The following is a 20,557-nucleotide window of genomic DNA, read 5'->3' as shown; positions in this document are numbered from 1 at the left end:
AGCAACAAAACAACAAAAAACAAAACCGGCTTTAGATATATTCTGAATTCATGCATGATGCCTTTGCAAACGGAAGATCCCAATAATTGCCAAAGCAGATCATGAATCCTCGAAACAAGGCTGGAAAAGGTTTAGAATGAACAAATCTTTAGCGTGATTATGTTTCCCCAGGTCTCTGCTAAAACAGAAGGAAAAGGGCCAGCACAACTGGTATATATATTCAAGCTATATGACTTCCAAGTGCCACCTATAAGGTTTCGGCTTCCTCTGCAAGAAGACACTTTTTCGAGGAATTCAATAGAACAGATACATTTTATAATCCCAGCAAAGCACATTTTGCAGTACTCATCATCTTGGATTCTGGTCATAGGATACCGGTTTCCGCATTCAATCTTGCTGGCTGACAAAATCTGCTACTGCAAAATTGGATTCTCAACATGTACTTAAAGTAGGTCTTGCTTTTACCCTTTGTCTGTCTACTTTTTTTCTTTCTGGTTGAATTTCGTTTGTCTACTTATTATGCCATGTTGTTTTCAAATACCAGTCCAGAGTCAAGACCACAGTGAAGCACTGGTAGATTCTGTATCATCCATTTTTCAGAAACATAATGATGGTGATTTTTATGCCATGTAGTTTCAAATATCAGTCCAGAGAGCAGTTGATTTGCGAGTTAACTTTTGAGCAGAATATTTCTTTTCATTATAAATCCGTTTTCCACAAATAATTTGCAACTCGCCACTCAAGGTTTGAGTTTTCCTTGATAATGCCAGCCAAATGAGAAATCATACAGTTTTTATTTTGGACATGCAACCTGACATTAAAAGGGATAAAGAAACTCATTGTAAAATAGTAAAGTTTTGTTTGGCCATAATATAACCATCTAAAAAGAAGATCTTTGTGAAAATAGTTTTTTTTTTTCGCAAGAGAAATTCAATAAAAATAGGTTTTTTTACCTTTTTAATCCTTGGTGTGTTTGGGACAGAAGTATGATTTGCTTATTATTATTATTATTTTTAATGAGACCCACACAAAAAGTAAGAAAAACTTGCTTTTGATTATAGTTTTTTGTGCATTAAATGGGTTGTACATTAAAAATAAAATTCTACATATTACTACTGTTTCTCTATCCCAAACACCCTTTTAAACATGACAAAAAAAATATATTTATTTTGATTTTTTAGTTATTTTTGGGGGTTTTAAAATTATTAGATAGTTTATATAGATCTTAATGATGTTTTTTTTTATGAAAATTTATTTTAAAAAATCAATTTTTAGAACAAACTCCCATCTCTTGTCAATTACCTAACAAGCGACTTGATTAAAAAGGGAGAGGGAGAAATTAAAAAAAAAAGACCCGGTTGTCGGGTAGATCTAAATCGATTTAAGATGTTATCATCTTAATATTTATTTATTTATTTATTATTTGTACATGTTAAATTTAAAGTTCATAATCAGAATTTTAATTATAAATTATAAATATATTAATAATTTTAAATACCATTTATATATAAAAAAAACTTGTCTGACCAGCAACGAAACCATATACCCTGTATCGTAGCTGAAAGATTTGGGCGAAGAGATCAGTGAAGTCTTAAATGACCAAATTCTAATCCAGCAATAATTAAGGATGGACTTAACAAGAAAATATGGAGCTAGGGATGACTACACTCAGAAAATCCCAAGCGTAAGGGGACAGAGTATATGATTGTTCCTACGCTAGTTTTTGTAATTTACTCTTTGGTTCTCTCTCTTGTTCAATCTTGCTGATGATGAGAATTCAAAATCTTTAGAATCAGACTGGATATTCTCTTTAAAAGTGTGGTTGTGGTTGCTTTTAAAAGTATTTTTTATTTAGAAAAGTATGTCAATAATTTTTTTTATTTTTTAAAAATTATTTTTGAGATCAGCACATCAAAATAATTTAAAAACATAAAAAACATATTAATTTAAAACAAAACAAAAATTTTCAATTTTTTTAATAACGCTTTTCAAACGCAATGCCAAACACACTCAAGAAAATCCGTCCAATTAAACGCCCGAATTCTCAATATCATCCAATAAATTTTAGTTTTTCAAATCTGAAATTTCATGGGCTGATTCATCCTAGCTATATTAATTAACAGACAGGCAGGCAGTGTAAATTGGAGACTTGCAGGAAAGTATAAGACACCCAGCTAGCTAGCTGCTGGGACATGGGTCAGTAATGAGAGGTTGGTTTTAGCTTAATGTTTTATCATGGGTTTAACAAGTTTTTTAATGGCATGTTACGAGGCCAATTCATGAAGATCAACATGATTGGTTGTCGATCGAGGTAAAATGAAAACTCTTTTTTTGATGATGTTATGATGAGGCCAAGACACTTACAAATTGGTGCTTGATTGTGTTTTGGACCGACAAAATCACATAAACTCCAAACTAGCTTTGCTACAATGATGGCAGCTTACCGGCTTTCAAAACCCTAATCATCAATAAAAGTTAAGGCGGTGGGTCACATCCTTTTACCTTTAGGTGCGACCAAATATCATTCAAAAGCTAAAAAATCCCAAGTCCTTGACTTCCTCCAGAAAACAATTGCAGAACGAGTTGCCATCTTTGAAAAGAAAACTTGTATATGTTGCAGGCGGAAGGGAAGTCAGTAAGTTATAAATGGAATTCTCACAGGTAGAAATGGCCCATGCATCTTCTATCTTTAATTATCTTGGTTCTGATGAACCACCATGCATGGAGGTCGGTAATTGTGCAGATCATGGAGGACTGGACTCAACATTAATGGGTCATGCTCAGTACCGGCCCTGCACCGCCCTTCGAGAGTCTCCTCCGCCGTGTCCATAATTACTTGACCTAGTTGCATGAACTTTTAATTTACGCTTCAACTTGATTGTGTTTTGGAAATATATGGACAATCCAGTTGCGAGGATGGGAGATTCTTTTTTTTTTTTATATTGGTCGACTCCACATTAATTCAGTTCATTATTATCGTACATTTATATCATTGCTAACATAAAGTGTGTATATCCTTTTCATAATTTTTTAGAACGTATTTGAAAATATAATTGAAAATATTTGAAAATATAATTGCGATTGTTTTTTAAAGTATTTTTCACTCAGAAATATATCAAAATAATTTTTTTTAAAATCATTTTTAACATCACCGCATTAAAATGATATAAAAACACTAAAAAAATATTAATTTGAAGCAAAAAAAATAAAAAAAATTAATTTTTTTCAAAATCACTTTTAAAATACAAAAACAAACAGGGCCTAAGACCCATAAATAGTATTTACCACAAATAACATAATTTATATTTTAATCATTTTATTATGTAATTAAAATAAAAAAAATATTTTTTCCCAGTCAATTTAATAATAATTAATAAATTTACAAAAAAGATTTTGATAACCCTAATAGTTAGCATTAAATTTCTTAGTTCGAGGAGCAAAGTCTAGTTAACAGTATTTTCACTCGAATGTACAATATTATTTTCCATAGCTGGTTTTTCTGAGTGGGGACCGAATTAACCTGCTACATAGAGCTTATTATTTTTCTTTTTTATTCAAACAATAAGATTTAAATTCATCTGAATACTTTTAAGAGCCTCGCATTTATTGGTCGAGAAAATTTCTTAGAACAACCTTGCAGAATTCTCAAGTAGTTGACATTTTCTACTCTGACATCATTTCCACTCTTGACAAATACAAGGAGGAATCAAGCCGTTCACTCACCGCAATTAATGAAATTATTTTCCCTTCTTTATTATGAATTAATTTGTGGAGATTAAATAATAATGGCTGGCTAGTTTTGTCATTTTGCAAGATTTAGAATTTCAAAGATACCTAATCACCATCCCGCTGATACAGCCACCAAAACAAAACGAAGAACAGTCAGACAGAGCAGGTGCTTCAAGATGTTTTCAAAGCTATTTTATTTTAATGGTAAATAAAAAACAAATCAATTGGGGTATTATAGAGATTACACACACCATTTTATAATCTCAAAATCACCCCTTTTAAGCATTAGGGTTCTTAAAAAATATTGAGGGCATTTTGAGTACAATAAAGTTTTTGCAATATTTTCTAATTCCTATTTTATAAACAGAAAATACAGTTGACTAGTTTTTTTTTTTTGAAAAAAATAATAATTAACTGAATCAATGATGAAAAGAAAGGCAAGATGACTAAAATCAATCGGTTTCTGAGATGGCTTTGATGAGAGCTGAGTGCTAACCAGCTAGCACAACATGTGGGTGTAGACCTCTGGGCTTATTGGGTGCTCGATGGCAATAATATGTAAATATTCTTTTCTTTTTAAAAAAAAAAAATTTTGTAGACGAAACTTATTCTCTCCGTGGTTTTCAGACTCGGTCCAGTTCAAGGTCCGGATCCCGGATTTTGATCGGGTCATCAGGTCGCCGGGTCAATTTTTTTAAAAATCAAAAAGACGTCGTTTTAGTAAAAGAAAAAACAAAAGTCAACGGGTCGCAACCGAGTTTTTGACCGGGTCTTGCCGGGTCAATTAGGTCACGCTGGGTTTATCCTTTTCCTATTTTTTCTTCAACCCGGCCCGATTCCATCTGGTCGGCCAGGTCCCAGATCAACCCACCAGCCCGAGCTGGATTTCAAAACTATGGTTGCAATCCTTGACATACAATCGGCTAGATTGTACACTACAAAAATTTGTTTATAGAAGAGAAAACGGTTAATTATTTATCAATAGATTTATATATTATTAGTTATCATGGGAGAAACCAAATAACACTAGGTAAAAACCATATTGTAGGTGAATTAAGTTAAACTAATGTTAAAAATGCCTTTTTTTTAATAGAAATCTTGTTGAACTTTAAAAAGTGGTAAAAAAGTTGGTCAAAGATGTTTGCTCTCTTTATTAATCTTTTGAATTCAAACTTTAAGATTAGTATAGTATATATATATATATATATATATATATATATATATATATATATATATATATATATATATATAAGAATTTATTAAAATAAAGTTACATTTTTAAGGTTATTTGAAAAAAAAAATTGATTAATAAATAAATGACTCAAGAATATTACTTTCCATACTAAAAAACTTGGGATCTTTTTCTTTTCTTTTCTTTTCTTCCTTTTTTAAATTTTAATTTGGTTATTTTTTTTCAATTTCATCCTCAAATATTTTTTTAACAGTCATTCAGGTTGCTTTTGGATAGACCAAGTGGGTTGGATCATGTTAGGACAACTCCCACACGATTTAATTCTAAACTCGAGTTGAGCAAGGAGGCTAATCAATAAGTTTTTTTTACCAATTTCATTATTTTTTTTTAATTTTATCCTCATAATGTTTTTTTACCTATCAACTAAGTTGTCTTTAAATTAGCCAAATCGACTGGGTCATATTAGGACAACTCCTATACAATTTAGTTTTAAACCTAAGCTAGACAAGAAGTTGGGTCGAGAGGGTTTTTTATGTCAATTTCATTATTTTTTCTTGGTTTAATCATCAGATGTTTTTTACAGGTTGGTCGGGATGTCTTTGAACCTATCAAGTAGACTAAGTTACATCAGAGCAACTCTCATATAATTTAATTTTAAATCCAAATTAGACAAGGAGTCGAATCAGAAAATTTCAAGATTGACTAACTGGGTTAAATTTAATAAAAATATCAAATAATTTTATACAATCTGAATATTTTTTTATTAATTTTTATTTTTAGAAAATTAATCTGACCCATAATATAAATTCGTTATTACTATCTTATTAAAGAAGTGTATATGCAACCTCCTCTGGGTATAAACATCCATCAAACAAAGTTTCTTGTCTATGATGAGCTTTTTATATGCTGTCAAACAAGCTTTGGAATCTTGATTCCAGCAATTTCATTCCAATGAAATTACTAGTTTTGGCTTCACTTTAAAACTCTTGAAAAAAAAAATTCATAATAATGTTACATATGATGGTATAGATTAAAACAAGGCGGCTTCTCGTGGACGAGGAGCGAGGAAAGGTCACCTATGTTGAAAACATAAATTAATATATGATCAAGAATGTGCCCGCGTATTAAACCTGACTAATTGATCATATAATATATGAAATCACGTACAGTAATAAATTCATTTGCTGTGACAACAATTCAATTTATTATATTTCTTTGAAATAAATATCATATAGTTAACAAATATATTATTTTCGAATTAGTTTTCATATATTATAATTAAATTGATATCTACAATCAAGTTTTAAGCAAGATATCTTGCTAGCATTCATAAAAACAAAAACAAAAAAACAGCTATAAATTTCTTTTCTTAAATAATAACAGAGGAAACGAACTTACGAATTAAACTAAAGACTTTCAAGATTATTTTAACATATTAAAAGAAAAGGATTTCTTCCTATGCTATCAATTGAGTTTGTGGCCTAGCGGTCCTGGTAGGGAATTCTTTACCTCTGCATCCAGGTTCGACTCTCTATGTGCATGCATGTCACTCTCGCAGTGTCTTACCTGTCTATTGGACTTGCAGAGTATTCAATGGGTCCGGGAACTAGTCGTGGTGTACGTAAGCTGACCCGAACATCCCGGGTTATAAAAAAAAAATTATTCATTAAAAATTACTATGAAACTTTTGGAGATAATGTTGGAATTACATGAATCTTAATAGAAAAAGAGGAGAAAAAGATAAGTCTTGATATATTTGACCAAATTGCTTCGTTGTGACGTCCTCTTCTATCTTAACGAAACCAAACCGACTCGGCCCTTGTTTATCTTCTTCTTCTTTTACATTTGTCCCTTTCTATAAATATATATATACATTAGGAGAAGAAAAGTCGTATACATTCATTCTTTTATAGCCCATTCAAGAAAGGTCCAGAGAGAGAATTAATGGCTGGTTTGCAAAGATCTGATGTGTCTTTCAGGAGGCAAGGTTCCTCTGGGCTTATCTGGGATGATAGGTATATCTCCGGAGAGCTAAACCAAGTCAACCAAAAACAAGAACATGAAGAACAGCCAAAGCGTGATCAAAGGACAGAAATCAAGCTAGAAAATGATGCCAGGCCATCTTCAAGATCAGCAACGACGCCCAACATCACCATTGAGAGAAGTCGATCCAACGGTGGACAACGTGGCTACCGCACCGGCAGGGTGTCTCCGGCAATAGAGCCTCCCTCTCCAAAGGTATTTACATGTGGGTTTTGTGGTGCTTTCGGGAAACCAGGGAAGAATCATCGGAAAAAAGCCGTTATCGGTAGATCTCGATAGTTCTCGTAATTCCCGATGGACTATTCCGGTCGAAATGAGGTGTGGTTATTTATAGTACGGGTATGTTCATATATTTTCTAGGCTTGTAGATTTCTTAAAACTTGTCGGCGTTCATCTTAATAAAGTGAGATATAGGACCTTCTTTAGAACAAAACCAAGCTATGGATTGCATGTGTTCTTTTAATTTATTGTGGCCGACTATATATGTTCTTTTACTCCATATATATGTCTAGTTTTAGGCATGGTTTTGTGCTTGGGAGCTTCCAATTATGTTTATATGGTTTGGTGCTTGAGGATTTCTATTTTTCTATACAAAATCAAAATTTAACCCTCTCTCTTTCATGGAGGTTGCCTTCGATCTTTAATCTTAATTCTTGATACATGGGATTTAGAGTTTTTTCTTTCTTTTTTCAGGCAAGATTAGACTTTAGGATCTTCCCTCGCTCTCAAATATTGAAAAGAAATGCAGAATCTAGGTGAATCTAAACCTTTTCCTCTTGGCAGAGATTTATCGGGATCACCAAAGATCGTTGGGCCCTGTTAAACAGTTTATTGCAGTACGTTAACTACTCTACTAATAGTAGTAATTGGTAGCTAGTGCCCTTGCAACTAGCAAGTGGTTTAGGTGATCCACCTACTTCCCTGTAGTTTTATTCTGATTCGGACCTACTTTCCGTTCACCGGAGTGTGAACCACGATAACCCCACTACAGCATTACGACTCCTTGTGTGTAAAACACACCCTGCATGTCGGCCATGTCGGGCAAGGCGAGTAGAAAAGGCCATGCTCCTTGAGTCAATTTGTGATGTTCGAAAGCTTTCAAAGCATCCCATTTTGCATCCAATGTCTCTAGGTAATAAGTACAAACTATCATATACAGACAATCCTGTCTCTTTGTGCCCAAGTATTCACATGCGCTCGGATTATAATGCCCTTGATGGGGTTTTGATTTGGCTTTTCTCTGTAACTTTATCTTTAATAAAAATACCATTCTATAGCATATGAATTTTAAAAATAATGTGTTTTATATGCACAAATTAGTTTTCAAGTACCTGTTACTTTTAAAAAACCTTCCGTCCATTTTAATTATTTGCTTCTATTATGTGTTGTCCCTTCTATTTTTGTTTAAAATATCATAAAAATTTAATTTTATGTTTTATATTATATGGGAGGATAATATAAATCATATCTTAAAATTTTGTTTAATAACTTAAATTTTTAAATTGAGATGATTTTTTGATATGGTATGGTAGTATGGATCTATGTTAATTTTAAGTTCAAAAAATTTTTATTTGAGAGATTATGTTAAAAAAATAATATAAATTATATACTGGAACCTCATCTAATAACTTAAATTGTAAATTTTCGGCCAAACTTTTTGTTGCATTATCAAAATCCCCATTTTTAGCTACAAAATCACCTTAACAACTAACCTATTTTAAACTCAAATTAATATGAAAATACTAATAGATTATTTGGAGTTTTTTTTTTCTCTCTCAAATGACAATATTTCCAAAACTTAAATTCTCTAAATGTTTTGCTTTCAAACTTATTTACCAAACTTAGATAATACTTTCCACATATGCACTAAACCCAGTTAATTAAGATGGAATGAAAATAAAATATCAATGAAAAAAACATCGTGGCTCCACAATCAGTATTATATAGTAATGAGTGCCGCCAAAGAAAAAAACATCCTAGTTATATATTATATAAAGATATTTATTTATGAGTGTACGTTGAAAAGAATATCAATGATAGTTTTTTATTTATAAAGATATTTATTCATGAGTATGCCTATAATAAGAATATTGAAAATAATTCAGACTTAAAAGGAATTTCTTTAAAAAAAGAAGAGGATTCATGTTTTAATAATACTTATTATAGGCGTACTTATTATAGGCAAAAGAAATTGAACAAAAGATAACAATATCCAATATTCTTAAATTGATCAAATATTGTCCCTCAATTTAATTTGATTGTTATCATTAAACAAAAACCACTTAATTTTTTTTATTTTGGTATTTTGAGCTAAGAATATGCAAATAAAAATTAAATCTATTTTCAAAAATAATTTTGAAAATTATATAGGTCAAGAAGTATTTTAAAAAAAAAACTTTAAACATTAAATATTAACAAAAAAAATTAGAATTATCTCAAATTTTGTTAGGGCTCAACAAGAGTCTCAGTATGATTCTCAAAATATTTACATGCTCAAATATGTAACACCTAAACAAGATTAAAATAGATTAATTTTGGAATCACATATGAAAAAAATAATTTGAAGAGCCTTACTAAAATTATCTATGTAAATTCATATGATCTCCTTAGGGATTTTAAATTTTTTATGATAATCACAACTTATTTTCTATTTTTTATATTTTATTGAATTTTAATTGTTCAGAAAATAAAAATAAAAAAACAACTTCTTCTTCTTCTTCTTCTTCTTTTGAGATAACCCTTTCTATTATATAAAAAAAAATAGATTCACAGAACTTGAAATTAATTTGAAGTAAATTAATGGATACATAACTAAATATTATAGACCAAGCTTGTGAATATGCTTTTATTTTCTTATTCCTAAGGTTGCAAGATTTACAATTAGTACTCGACATAATTATGACACCAGTGGTCGAGCATTGACTAAAATATTAAGAGCCAAGTTGGAATTATCACTAGGCTTCAGGAATATAATTAAAAAAAAAACTAAAAAAAATTGAAAGGCCTATTAAAAAAATATTAAAGGATAAATACGAAAATGAGCCTAAAACATAGGGACTGTAATGGATTTTAATTTTTTCGGTGAAACATGACCCTCTTATGATTATCCTACACGCGGCTCTGGATAAAACCATTAAAAAAAAAAATTGAGTAAAGGGAATGGTGTTTTACTGTACTTGAAGGGTTTTAGCTATAGTGAAACGACATCGTTTGAGCCATTAACACAAAAGAATGTTGTTTTTTAAGAAAATTAAGTAAATTTTATATATAAAAAAAATATTGTGTTTTTCTCACTTTGATCCTTGAAGTTCTAAACTTATATGAAATCATCCCTAAACTTCATTTGAATTATAACAAGGTTGTAAATGTAGAAGGAGGCCAGAGATGGAAAAGAGAGAGGAGAGTTCAGTTTTCAAGGTGGATTAGAGCGTGGTTTGAGGTTTTAAGTGTTTTTTAATTTTTAATGTTTGGTATTGTGATAATAATTTTTTTAAAATATTTTTTATTTGAAAATTTCTCTGATTGAAAATATTAATTTAAAATAAAAAATATTTTTAAAATACAAAAGTAAAAGTATATTGAAATATTATAGAACTCGAGTGATGGGGGCAAAAGAAACAGCTGCCCTCATGTTTTTCAGCAACAAAATGATTGTCGAAAGTTGAAGAGCAGCGTCGAAAATTGCATTGCCATCCGCCTATCTCTGTTTTTCTTCTCTCTCTTTCTAGCCATTAGGGCGCGCGTCCAACCCAAGAGCGTGGGCTTAGATGCGGCCAGACCAGTTACGTTCGCAACCTAACTTTTTGTTTTTTCCCGTTGTTTATTATTTTATTAATTTCGATTTTTCCCAAATAATTAATGTGGTTCGTTGTTTTGTATTTTTTATAACCTGAAAAAAAATATTATTTTCTACGCTTTTGACTTCTTATTGTTTTCTTTTTCAAAAAATATTATAAAAAATAACCACTATTATACATTTCATGCAACCTTATAAGAAAAAACAATGATTAATTATAAGAAAATTAAATAATAGAGGCTTGGTAATCGATGGTCAATCAATCTAAGATGCATATTTAAAAAAACAAAATTACAATAACACTGAAATATATTTGATAAAACATTGATATTCTTCTTTAAAACAAATATATGCGTTGATCCTAGATTAACATGCAGAGAAAAAAAAAAGGGTCTAAATAATAAGAATTTGATAGTTAATTAATAATTTATCATATTTTAGTTTGTATTAATTTTTGATTGATTATGTCCCACTTTAAGATTGATCATGATTCTACAACATATACTGAAAAGAAAATCAACATTCATAATATATATATATATAAATCAAGTACGAAATGGGAAACAATAAACAACGAAATTATTTTTCATGGTTTATGTGTTTTGCCTTATCTTGGTTCGTGTTAAATGTGCAATAAAAAAAGACAACACTTGACTTCAACTTCTTTGTAGCTGGGTTCATCCACGTCATCTTATTGAAAAGCGACATCCATGCATCAATGTGGACGTGTTACAAGCTCAATTATTGATGGAGGACATGTGCTCTCCACTGAGTTCTCGCTAACCCAGTCCAGGGTGAGCAAAGAAATTAAAATATTGATTAAATTGAGAAAATTGAAAGTAAAAAAACTGATTAGATTTTTTAAAAATCAATCGGTTCGGTTTAGTTTTGATTTTATAAGTCTGAAACTTAAAAAACCGAACCCAAACCGAAAAAAACCAGGCCAAACCGGAAAAAACCGAGCCAAACTGGAACCGGTTGGTTGAACCGGTTTCGGTTTGAACCGGTTTCGGTTTTTAAAAAAAACTGGTTTGATTACTTTTTTTTGATAAAAACCGAACCGAACCGAAAATGATCACCCCTAACCCAGTCACTCACTCCACTCGTTAACCCTGGGTATGGTCATAGACTCATATGCACGTATCATTGATTTATTTTTTAGAATGTTTAAAAGTTTGGTAGAAATTATTTTTTAATATATTTTTTTTTTATAAAAACATAAAATAATATTTTATTTTTAATATTATTACATCAAAAAAAATTTAAAAATATAAAAAATTAATTTTAAACAAAACTAAATAAATTTTAGCTAACTTTCGTTTGAGGCGTGCTTCCAAACATGAGCTTAATAAACCCTGCTTCCAGGTACCACTTTACCAGACTAGCAGGAATCTTCTTCAAGCCAATTTTCTTTTATAAATAAGATAAAAAAGAAAAGGAAAAAAAAATAGAGGTATCTTCTTTGATTAGTGCAGTAGGAATTGCGGTTCAAAGTACTTTTCACCTAAAAATATATTAAAATAAATTTTTTATTTATTTTTTTTAAATTATTTTTAACATCAGCACATTAAAACGATCTAAAAACATAAAAAAAAAATTAATTTTAAGCAAAAAAAATTTAAAATTTAAAAGAATACGGTTTATACCATATTTCCCAACAAGACTTCCATCGACTCGGCTTAGTGTCTACTAATTAGGTGGCCAGCGCAACGCCGCGGGCTTAACATTTATTTACAAAAAAAATTGGATTCTGATGATGGTAGGACCCAACGCTATTTAGGTCCTGCTTATGCAATACCCAAGTTTATTTTGGGCCCTGCACAGCCAATGACTCAAGGCTATTTTGACTTTTATAACATGCGGGGCTCAAGGATAGTTGGGTCTTGGCGAGCCCAAGCGCCACTTGTCCCCAACCCAACGCCGTTTAAGTGTCACGTGTGCGCTGGGGAGTGCCCATCCCATAGGCAGAGCCCAAGCCCCATGTATACGTTGGGGGTGTCCCCAACCCATAGACATAGCCCAAGTGCCATGTGTGCATAGGGGATGTGCCCAAGCGCCACTTAATATGAATTTATTAAGATTTAGGAGGTGTTTTATATGTTTTTCCCATTAAATAAGTTAAGAAAAACCTGCTTCCACAATACATGAAGTGTAAGAAACCTACAGACCTTAAGATTCAGATTTTAGGGCATGCTCATATCAACATACCGCCACTGTCATGAGCCTAGTGAGCATAAAAAAAAAAATTGATACGAGGGAGGGTTTCAAATTGTTTGTAATTAAAAATAAAAATAAAAATAAATTTGAAAAAAAAAAACATGAAGGTTTTTCATGTTCACCCTACTGCATAAACAGACACATTGTACTTTGCAATCCTCAGTGCAATTTCAATTGTTCATAAAGTGCTGAATAGTCACTGTAACTTTTTTTTTCATCTTTAGTCCATGTAATTTTTAGCTTCTTACATATTAGTCATAAAATCTTATTTTTCTCACGTTTCAATTCCTAAAATCTTATAGAGAAGAGAAAATCATCGGAAAAAAAATGAGAAAGAAAATCTTTGTTTGACAATAAAAAAAGAAGACTCATTTTAGGTTTGTAATAAAAAGGAAAGTTTGATGGAAGTGATTTAAATATTTAATTATATCAAAAAAAATATTTAAATCTGTAAAGTTTGTTTTGATTTGATCGTGTGATTTTGAATATTGAGATTGATTTTAGGGTGTTTTGAGATTGAAAATCGTGTTTGAGAAGAAAAAAACAAGTTAAAATTTGAGTTTGAAGAATAAAATTAATCAAAACCTAATTTTCTAGCCATATTTGGTGGCTAAATTAGTTGCGGTGAATGGCACACTGCCTCTGTATAGGCAAAGAACACGTTGTATATTGTTTATGAATTCGAGCCTATTTGAGAGTGTGGTTGTGATTACTTTTCAAAATGTTTTTTACTCGGAAATACATTAAAATAATGTTTTTTTATTTTTAAAAAATTATTTTTGATATCAGCACATCAAAATGATATAAAAACACCAAAAAATTATTAATTTAAAGTAAATAAAAAAATAAAAAAAATTTAAATTTTTTTTAAAATATTTTAAAACACAAAAATAAACATTGCCAAAAAATATCAAGCAAATAATGCCCGTTTGAGTTTGAAAAAATTAACAAAAACACGCAAGCTTAGCCTTTTAAAGCCAATGATATTTGATTTTTTTAAAAGGATATACTCGCAGGTTTAACTTTCCAAACCCAATTATGTTCGTGGGCCTGAGCTTGATTCCTGGCTCTTCACCCTATTTTTGTTCATTTTTAATTTATTTGTTTTACAATTTTTCAATAAAAATATCTTTAAATAAAGTTAGTAATATAATATTTAAAAAAATAATATAAGATTAGAACTTTTTATATGATTATATTTAAATAATTATATATGAACCTCGTATAAATGTTTTTTTTTATAAAAAAACAATTGCTCATAAATATTCAATAAAAATAAAAATATATATTTTATTATTTAATTTTTTCATATAACTTTCTTAAATTAATTATCATTTTATTTTATTTTCATACAACAATGAAAATAAATCAAAACCTTTCATACCAATTGAAAATCCCGAATGATTACTGAAACAATATTGACAACTTTGAATAAACCAATTAGGGAGCTAAAATTCCACTTAAAAATAACAGTTTTTTTTTATATAGCATCAGAAGACAAGAATTAAAACCAAAGTAAAAACATTTCAATAACATAAGAGATGACGATTTCATCTGGATATAAGGTAATATTAACTTTTTTTTTTTAAAAAAAGATGAACTGTTTAAACCAATAATAAAATTATAAAACACAGCACAGACATTGGGCAATGCTTAACAGAATGACAACGGGAAGACCTCAAACGACGTCACAGCATCAAGAAAAGAATAAGCCCGTGACAGCGGCTTTCAATTTAGAATGTTAGATAGATTCACTAGATCTATCTGCTGTTCATAAAACTGTCGGCGCCAGGTTTCTGATGCCCATGTTCTCTCTGACAGAACATGAACAACCTGAGGTTTGGTTCTTGTCCAAAAGGCACTACCACTATACGTGTGCTTATATGTGCATGTTTTGTATGTGTACAAGGATTTGACTCTCTCCTTCAGCTCCCGCAATCCGCGCCAGCAAGAATCCGACCCAGTTCCAAAAGGGTCCTTGTTGTCGGTGATTTTGGTGCAAAAGGAGATGGTCTTAGTAATGATACTCAGGCATGTCATCATTATACAGTTTCCATTATACACACTACGTTTCTATTTTTTTAATGTTTTATTTGATCTGTGTCTTCTGTTGTGCGACGTGGTTTGGTTACTCTACTTGAGTGTTGATCATTCGACTTGATAGGTTGTTTTTGTCAATGTCAATGTGGTGTTACATGTTGGATGATGCCCGTTTTATAAGAATGCATGATTTTTGTTTAGAATCTTCATGGCTCTGTATGGGGTATTCGATTTTGAGATTCTGAGCAAATTAGAAATCGTGTATATTTTGGACAATTTTGAGTAACTTTATGTGTGGGCGTACCATGTCTAATTGAATGATTCCCATTTCTTTTCTTTTTGGTGGAATGTATGAGCTCGTTTAGACAACAAAACTTTAATTTCTATTGCAACTAGAGAACATCATATTTCTTGAGCACAGCTAATTTTCTGTTCGAGGAAAACTTGAACTTGTTATGAGCTTCAGGTTGTAGATTTTGATTTCAACGTGGGGTTTGGGTTAATATATTTCTTTCTGTTCTATTGGAATGCAAAGAAAATGAATGTTGTAAGAAATCAAAATGATGCTCTCGTCTTTGTGCACGTGAATGGTCTCAGCAAATTTTCGATAACAAATGAAAGTCAGTCATTTCAATTTTAATGGTTAAACAATTGTTGTTGTGAAAACTGAACAATTTTTTATTTCCTCTTTGTTTTCCTCCATTACCTGGCTATACGATCAGCCATCATGTTTTCTTTACCAAGTCTTGGTAAAGAGTTTCGAACCTGCCTATTGAGATGCAATAGACTGCATAATACCAAGCAGCCAATTATCTGCTTTTCAAGCAGAAATGTCAGATCTTTTTAAGAGTTTGTTTGGACTTTTTATGTCTTACTATGTATTTTAACCATGTGCAAAGTTATTGTAAAGTATAACTTCTCTTGATGTGGTATTATTTCTTGGCTTACAGGCTTTCAAAGAAGCTTGGGAGATGGCTTGTTCTTTCCGGGGTCGAACAAGGATTGTAATTCCAGCTGGTTATAATTTTCTGGTCCATCCGGTTGATTTCGGAGGGCCTTGTAAATCAAAGGTCACTCTTGATGTAAGCATAACAACTAACTGTTTTGTTGTGATTTGCATCATTTGTTCCTTCTATGTGAATATTGTTCCCCTATCAGTTACTGCATTGGAATTGTGATTTAATAGATCTCTGGTACGATTGTTGCTCCTGAAGACCCTGCTGCTTGGAAAGGTTTAAATCATCGCAAGTGGCTCTACTTCCATGGGGTAAAGCACCTTACAGTAGAAGGGGGAGGAACTGTCAATGGTAGGGGATGGTTATGGTGGGCTCAGTCTTGCAAGATCAACAAAACCAATGTATTTCTATGACTCATAGCTAAATCTTTCTCATATTTTTTTTTGTGCATTTTTTTTAACTATAGCTTCAATTGTTTGCAACAGCCATGCCGAAATGCTCCAACGGTTAGTGCTGCTTTATTCTTTGAGCAATGCAGTTAGTTCCATTAATTTACTTCTTGCTGTTGTACCTTTCATCCTATTTTTTCCTCAAAAATAATGTTTTCCTTTCACGTTTTAAACACTCTAATCTAGTATAGCAATCGTGCTGCAGGCCATTACTTTCCACAAGTGCAAGGATTTGAAAGTCGAGAATCTTAAGGTGGTCTGTGGTCAAAAGATGCACGTAGCATTCACTAATTGTCTCAGGGTTATGACTTTCAATCTTATAGTGACATCACCTGCTGTTAGCCCCAATACTGATGGAATCCACATCAGTGCATCCCATGGAGTAAAGATCAAGGATAGTGTTGTTAGAACAGGTTGGTAATTCTGGAAACTGGCACATAGTTTTATTATTAGCATCATGACGTAAATGTGTTTTCTCTTCCTTATGTGTTTGCTTCATAAGTTTGCAACTTTTTGATGCATGTAGACATTTCTTTATAAGTATAATTTGATAATGTTATTTGCAACTGCAAAACAAAGAGAGTATGTTAATAATTTTGCTTATGACATGCCATGCAGGAATCTTCATTTATGAACAGATATTTTTATTTCATTTGAGTTCATTTCAACAATTCTTTTAGTTGCTTTGATAGCTGCACTTGGAAGTCATGTGTCTTTTCATTTGGGCTAATGATAATAGTTTAATCAGGTTTGATTGAGAATGAAATAAAAATACCTGCTGCAACACTATTTGTCTGTTTCATTCTTTGATTGTCATTTGTGATGACCTCTCTGCTGTAATAATTTTTCAACATGTGTGATGACCTCTCTGTTGTAATATTTTTTCTACTCCTTATTAATATCAGCTTGTTAATGGATATGTTCCTTGTAGCTCGTTAAATGCACAAGTACATGATATTTCTGTGGTTAGGCTGAGCACAAGTGGTTAAGACTTGGCTTATGATGATACAAAAAGGTTCTGGGGTTCTAGTTTTACCCTTGAATAGCTTGTGAATTTTTAATTCTCATGGGCTACCATGCATGGGGCCACTTTTTGAAAAGACAAGGTGGGCCCTTGTCAACCCAGGGGCTGCTGGGGTGACTTGGCACCCCAGTTCCTAGCAGTGGAGTACCCTGCTGCCTGTGAAGGTAATAAACGAACTAAAAGGTGAGTTGTCTGTGATAGCAGACAGGCAGTTAGCCATCACCGAGAAAGGACCAAACCTTACATGCTCAGACCAGAAGTAAAATGTTCCATATATCCATTATATTTTCTCCATAAGAAGCTGCCCGTTAAAGTATAACACAGTATGTTTAATTGAAGATAGTTTGGAGAAAGAATCTCGAATTGGATTTTCTTGAAGCTAAACTTTTCTAACTCAGAAAAAGATGGTTAGCTAGATTACATCATCTTAAGTTGGGATTTTAGGGATGAATTTTTTTTTCTTTTCCCGAGGTTCACAAAAAAAATCGTGAGATAAAGGACCAGAATGATATTGTTTGTGCAGAGGATTGATTTGGGAGATGTAGGCTATTGGGTTATGGAGGCCTAAACCTGATTTTTTAATGAATTTCCCAAGAAAACTATCGATGAACACAAGATATAGGTGGTCAATATCAGTTGCAGTCTTTTATACTGATGTGTTAGCCTGGATCGGAGCTTGCCATCAAAACATCACTTCATTATGTGCAAATTTAAATAGAGCATCATATGTATATTCTTATGATACACCCTATTCAATCAATCACAAGTTTCATACAGTGAACTTCAAATTCAGTTAATGGTCTATAAGAGCTTTCCATTGTATCAAAAAGTCACTTACCTTGGATTTGACCATAGATATATTGATTCGTTGATATTTGGTTCCTTTAAATAAATGGTGCTCAAATTTTTTAAAAACAAAGAAAAGAAAAGAAGTGTATCTATTTTATTTTAGTTACTGATATGGTGGAACAGAACATGATGATCCCTTTTCCAATTCCATGTCTTTCAAATGAAGCTTGTGAACTTGTGGTATGCTGTTTCTGATATTTTCTCATTCTTAACAATTATAAAAAGCTTGAGGCTTCACACTTGCATTTTTTATGCGTATTTTGAGTGGAAATCTTATCACGAGTTCCAATTTTGCATCTAGGAGATGATTGCATCTCTATAGTCAGCAACTCTTCACGAATCAAAATCAGAAACATTGCCTGTGGGCCAGGCCATGGTATAAGGTAATAACAAAGTCCAGCACTCTCTAGCACTGCAGTATCATGAACGTCTTAAGTTCTTAACCTTTTCTTGTTTGTATTCATTAGCATTGGGAGCTTGGGGAAATCAAACTCATCATCATTGGTGCGGGATGTAATGGTTGATGGAGCTTTCCTTTCCAACACTGATAACGGGGTGCGGATAAAAACATGGCAGGTAAAGTTCTATCTCTCTGCCACACACTTGAGCACACACAAATCTCTACGTGCATCTCTGAATAGATAGACAGATGTTTTAACTAGTGAATTATTTGTAATTAATCGAATCCTGACCTCTTTGAACTTCACCAGGGAGGTGGTGGTAATGCCACAAATATCACATTCCAGAACATATTCATGGAAAACGTATCAAATCCAATTATAATAGATCAGTATTATTGTGATGCACACGTGCCATGTGCAAATCAGGTATGGTACTGACCTTTATCAGATTTTATAAGCAATGGGCCACACTTTTTATGAATCATATTGAACCTGTAAATGCATATAGATTGGGCCAGCACCACACACTTATCACACGATGATCAAACATTCAACAATAAGGGTTACAGTGACATGTTCCCAGTCAGTAGCCTTAAGGAATGCGTCCTAGTTAATTGCCACTGAGACAGTTGTGTTGGATAGCTACCGCAGCATGATTCTTTTTGGCTAGTATATAATTTGAATGCATTTCTTGAATTGAAGAGATTATAGGACTTATTAATGCCGTGGAATGCAGACTTCAGCTGTTAAAGTGGAGAATATATCCTTTAGGCGCATCAAAGGAACTTCAGCAACTGAGGAAGCTATAAAATTTGCTTGCAGCGACGACTTACCCTGTAAAGGACTATACTTGGAAGATGTCCAACTTCTGTCACTCACAGGGGGAACGACAAGGTCTTTTTGTTGGCAAGCTTATGGCTCAAGTCGGGGTCTAGTGCACCCTTCTCCTTGCTTCTCATGCAGCGAAGGCTTCATCAAGGAGAAAGTCCCATCCCACCTCCTTCAGTTTTTTTGAAAACAAACTGCACAATTTAAATGGATGTATAAAAAGCCAAACCATAAGAGAATCATGGTCCATGTTTTTTAGGACACAATTCTCTGTGACAAGTTTAAGACATGGTAATAGAACAAGGGTAGAGAACCAGCTCGTGAGAAGGGAAAATTTGCCGTGAACTATAATCGTGTGTTGTTGTCGTGTATTCTATTTCAATAATCAATATGTACAGGTGTATTGCATATACACATGGATTGATTCAACAAGCACTGGCTAACTTTAATGAGCTTTATATTACTAATAATACAACAGATAACTATATCTAGTTGAGCCTAAAGTTATGTTTGATCATATTACTTCAATACTTCTCAGCAAGTTGAATGGGATAGGTACTATATTCAACGAATGGGATAGGTACCATATCTAACTTGGATCATAGAAACGTAAACGGAGATGATAAGAGAGGTTAGGTTTGTTTAGCACATTGATCCAATTATCAAAAGCAATAAATTGAACTCAGAGTTTCTTTTGAGCAACCACATGTTTCAAGTGAGCATGTAACACTGAATTAGCAGACAAATAAGTTCATGAAGTAATGATTTGATCATTTTGAATTCGATAGTAGAATTAACAATAGCTTTATATTTGACATTTGTATAAGAGTGAGTAACAATGCGTTGTTTGCTAGATATCAAAGAGATCAAGTTATGCCGAGTTGAATAGCATAATAACTAGTGGACTTTTGGCCATTAATACTATCAACAATCTAAATAATGAAGTACCAACCATTGAATATCCATGAGAGAATGAATAGACTAACATACCTTGTTAATTGCAACGCATATATTAGGTCAAGTGAATATTAGG

At 32.1% G+C, this 20,557-nt stretch overlaps 2 protein-coding genes across 6 annotated transcripts; both read left to right on the top strand.

Moving 5' to 3' along the window:
* Window positions 1-6,761: 6,761 nt before the first annotated feature.
* Window positions 6,762-7,574, top strand: LOC7490957 (uncharacterized protein At1g15400). Its single transcript, XM_024603670.2, has one exon. The coding sequence runs from the start codon at window positions 6,866-6,868 to the stop codon at window positions 7,241-7,243; it is 378 nt and encodes a 125-aa protein (XP_024459438.1). The 5' UTR covers window positions 6,762-6,865; the 3' UTR covers window positions 7,244-7,574.
* A 7,054-nt stretch (window positions 7,575-14,628) lies between these two features.
* LOC7478117 (probable polygalacturonase At1g80170) lies at window positions 14,629-20,027 on the top strand. Of its 5 annotated transcripts, none has more exons than XM_024601684.2 (9): window positions 14,630-14,815; window positions 15,968-16,099; window positions 16,204-16,374; window positions 16,459-16,479; window positions 16,628-16,835; window positions 18,597-18,678; window positions 18,763-18,871; window positions 19,006-19,122; window positions 19,433-20,027. In XM_024601684.2, exons 1-9 carry the CDS (start codon window positions 14,777-14,779, stop codon window positions 19,709-19,711), a joined length of 1,158 nt encoding a protein of 385 aa, XP_024457452.2. In that variant the 5' UTR covers window positions 14,630-14,776; the 3' UTR covers window positions 19,712-20,027. The 5 variants fall into 5 exon arrangements, with proteins under 5 accessions (XP_024457444.2, XP_024457447.2, XP_024457452.2 ...); XM_024601673.2 differs by having other exon boundaries at window positions 14,630-15,008; window positions 18,600-18,678; XM_024601666.2 differs by having other exon boundaries at window positions 14,631-15,008.
* The last annotated feature ends 530 nt before the right edge of the window (window positions 20,028-20,557 follow it).

This window comes from Populus trichocarpa, chromosome 1 (assembly GCF_000002775.5).
Source record: "Populus trichocarpa isolate Nisqually-1 chromosome 1, P.trichocarpa_v4.1, whole genome shotgun sequence".
NCBI classification, from domain to species: domain Eukaryota; kingdom Viridiplantae; phylum Streptophyta; class Magnoliopsida; order Malpighiales; family Salicaceae; genus Populus; species Populus trichocarpa.
Note: the sequence above shows the minus strand (reverse complement) of the source record. Positions and strands in the feature narration are given on the sequence as shown.

Bases quoted from the DNA above. Each gene is read 5' to 3' on its own strand.
- LOC7478117 (XM_024601666.2), top strand. From the start codon at position 14,802: ATGAACAACCTGAGGTTTGGTTCTTGTCCAAAAGGCACTACCACTATA. The intron at 16,375-16,458 runs GTATTTCTATGA...TGTTTGCAACAG, and splicing joins GCAAGATCAACAAAACCAAT to CCATGCCGAAATGCTCCAAC. The intron at 16,836-18,596 runs GTTGGTAATTCT...TTTTGCATCTAG, and splicing joins GGATAGTGTTGTTAGAACAG to GAGATGATTGCATCTCTATA.
- LOC7490957 (XM_024603670.2), top strand. From the start codon at position 6,866: ATGGCTGGTTTGCAAAGATCTGATGTGTCTTTCAGGAGGCAAGGTTCC.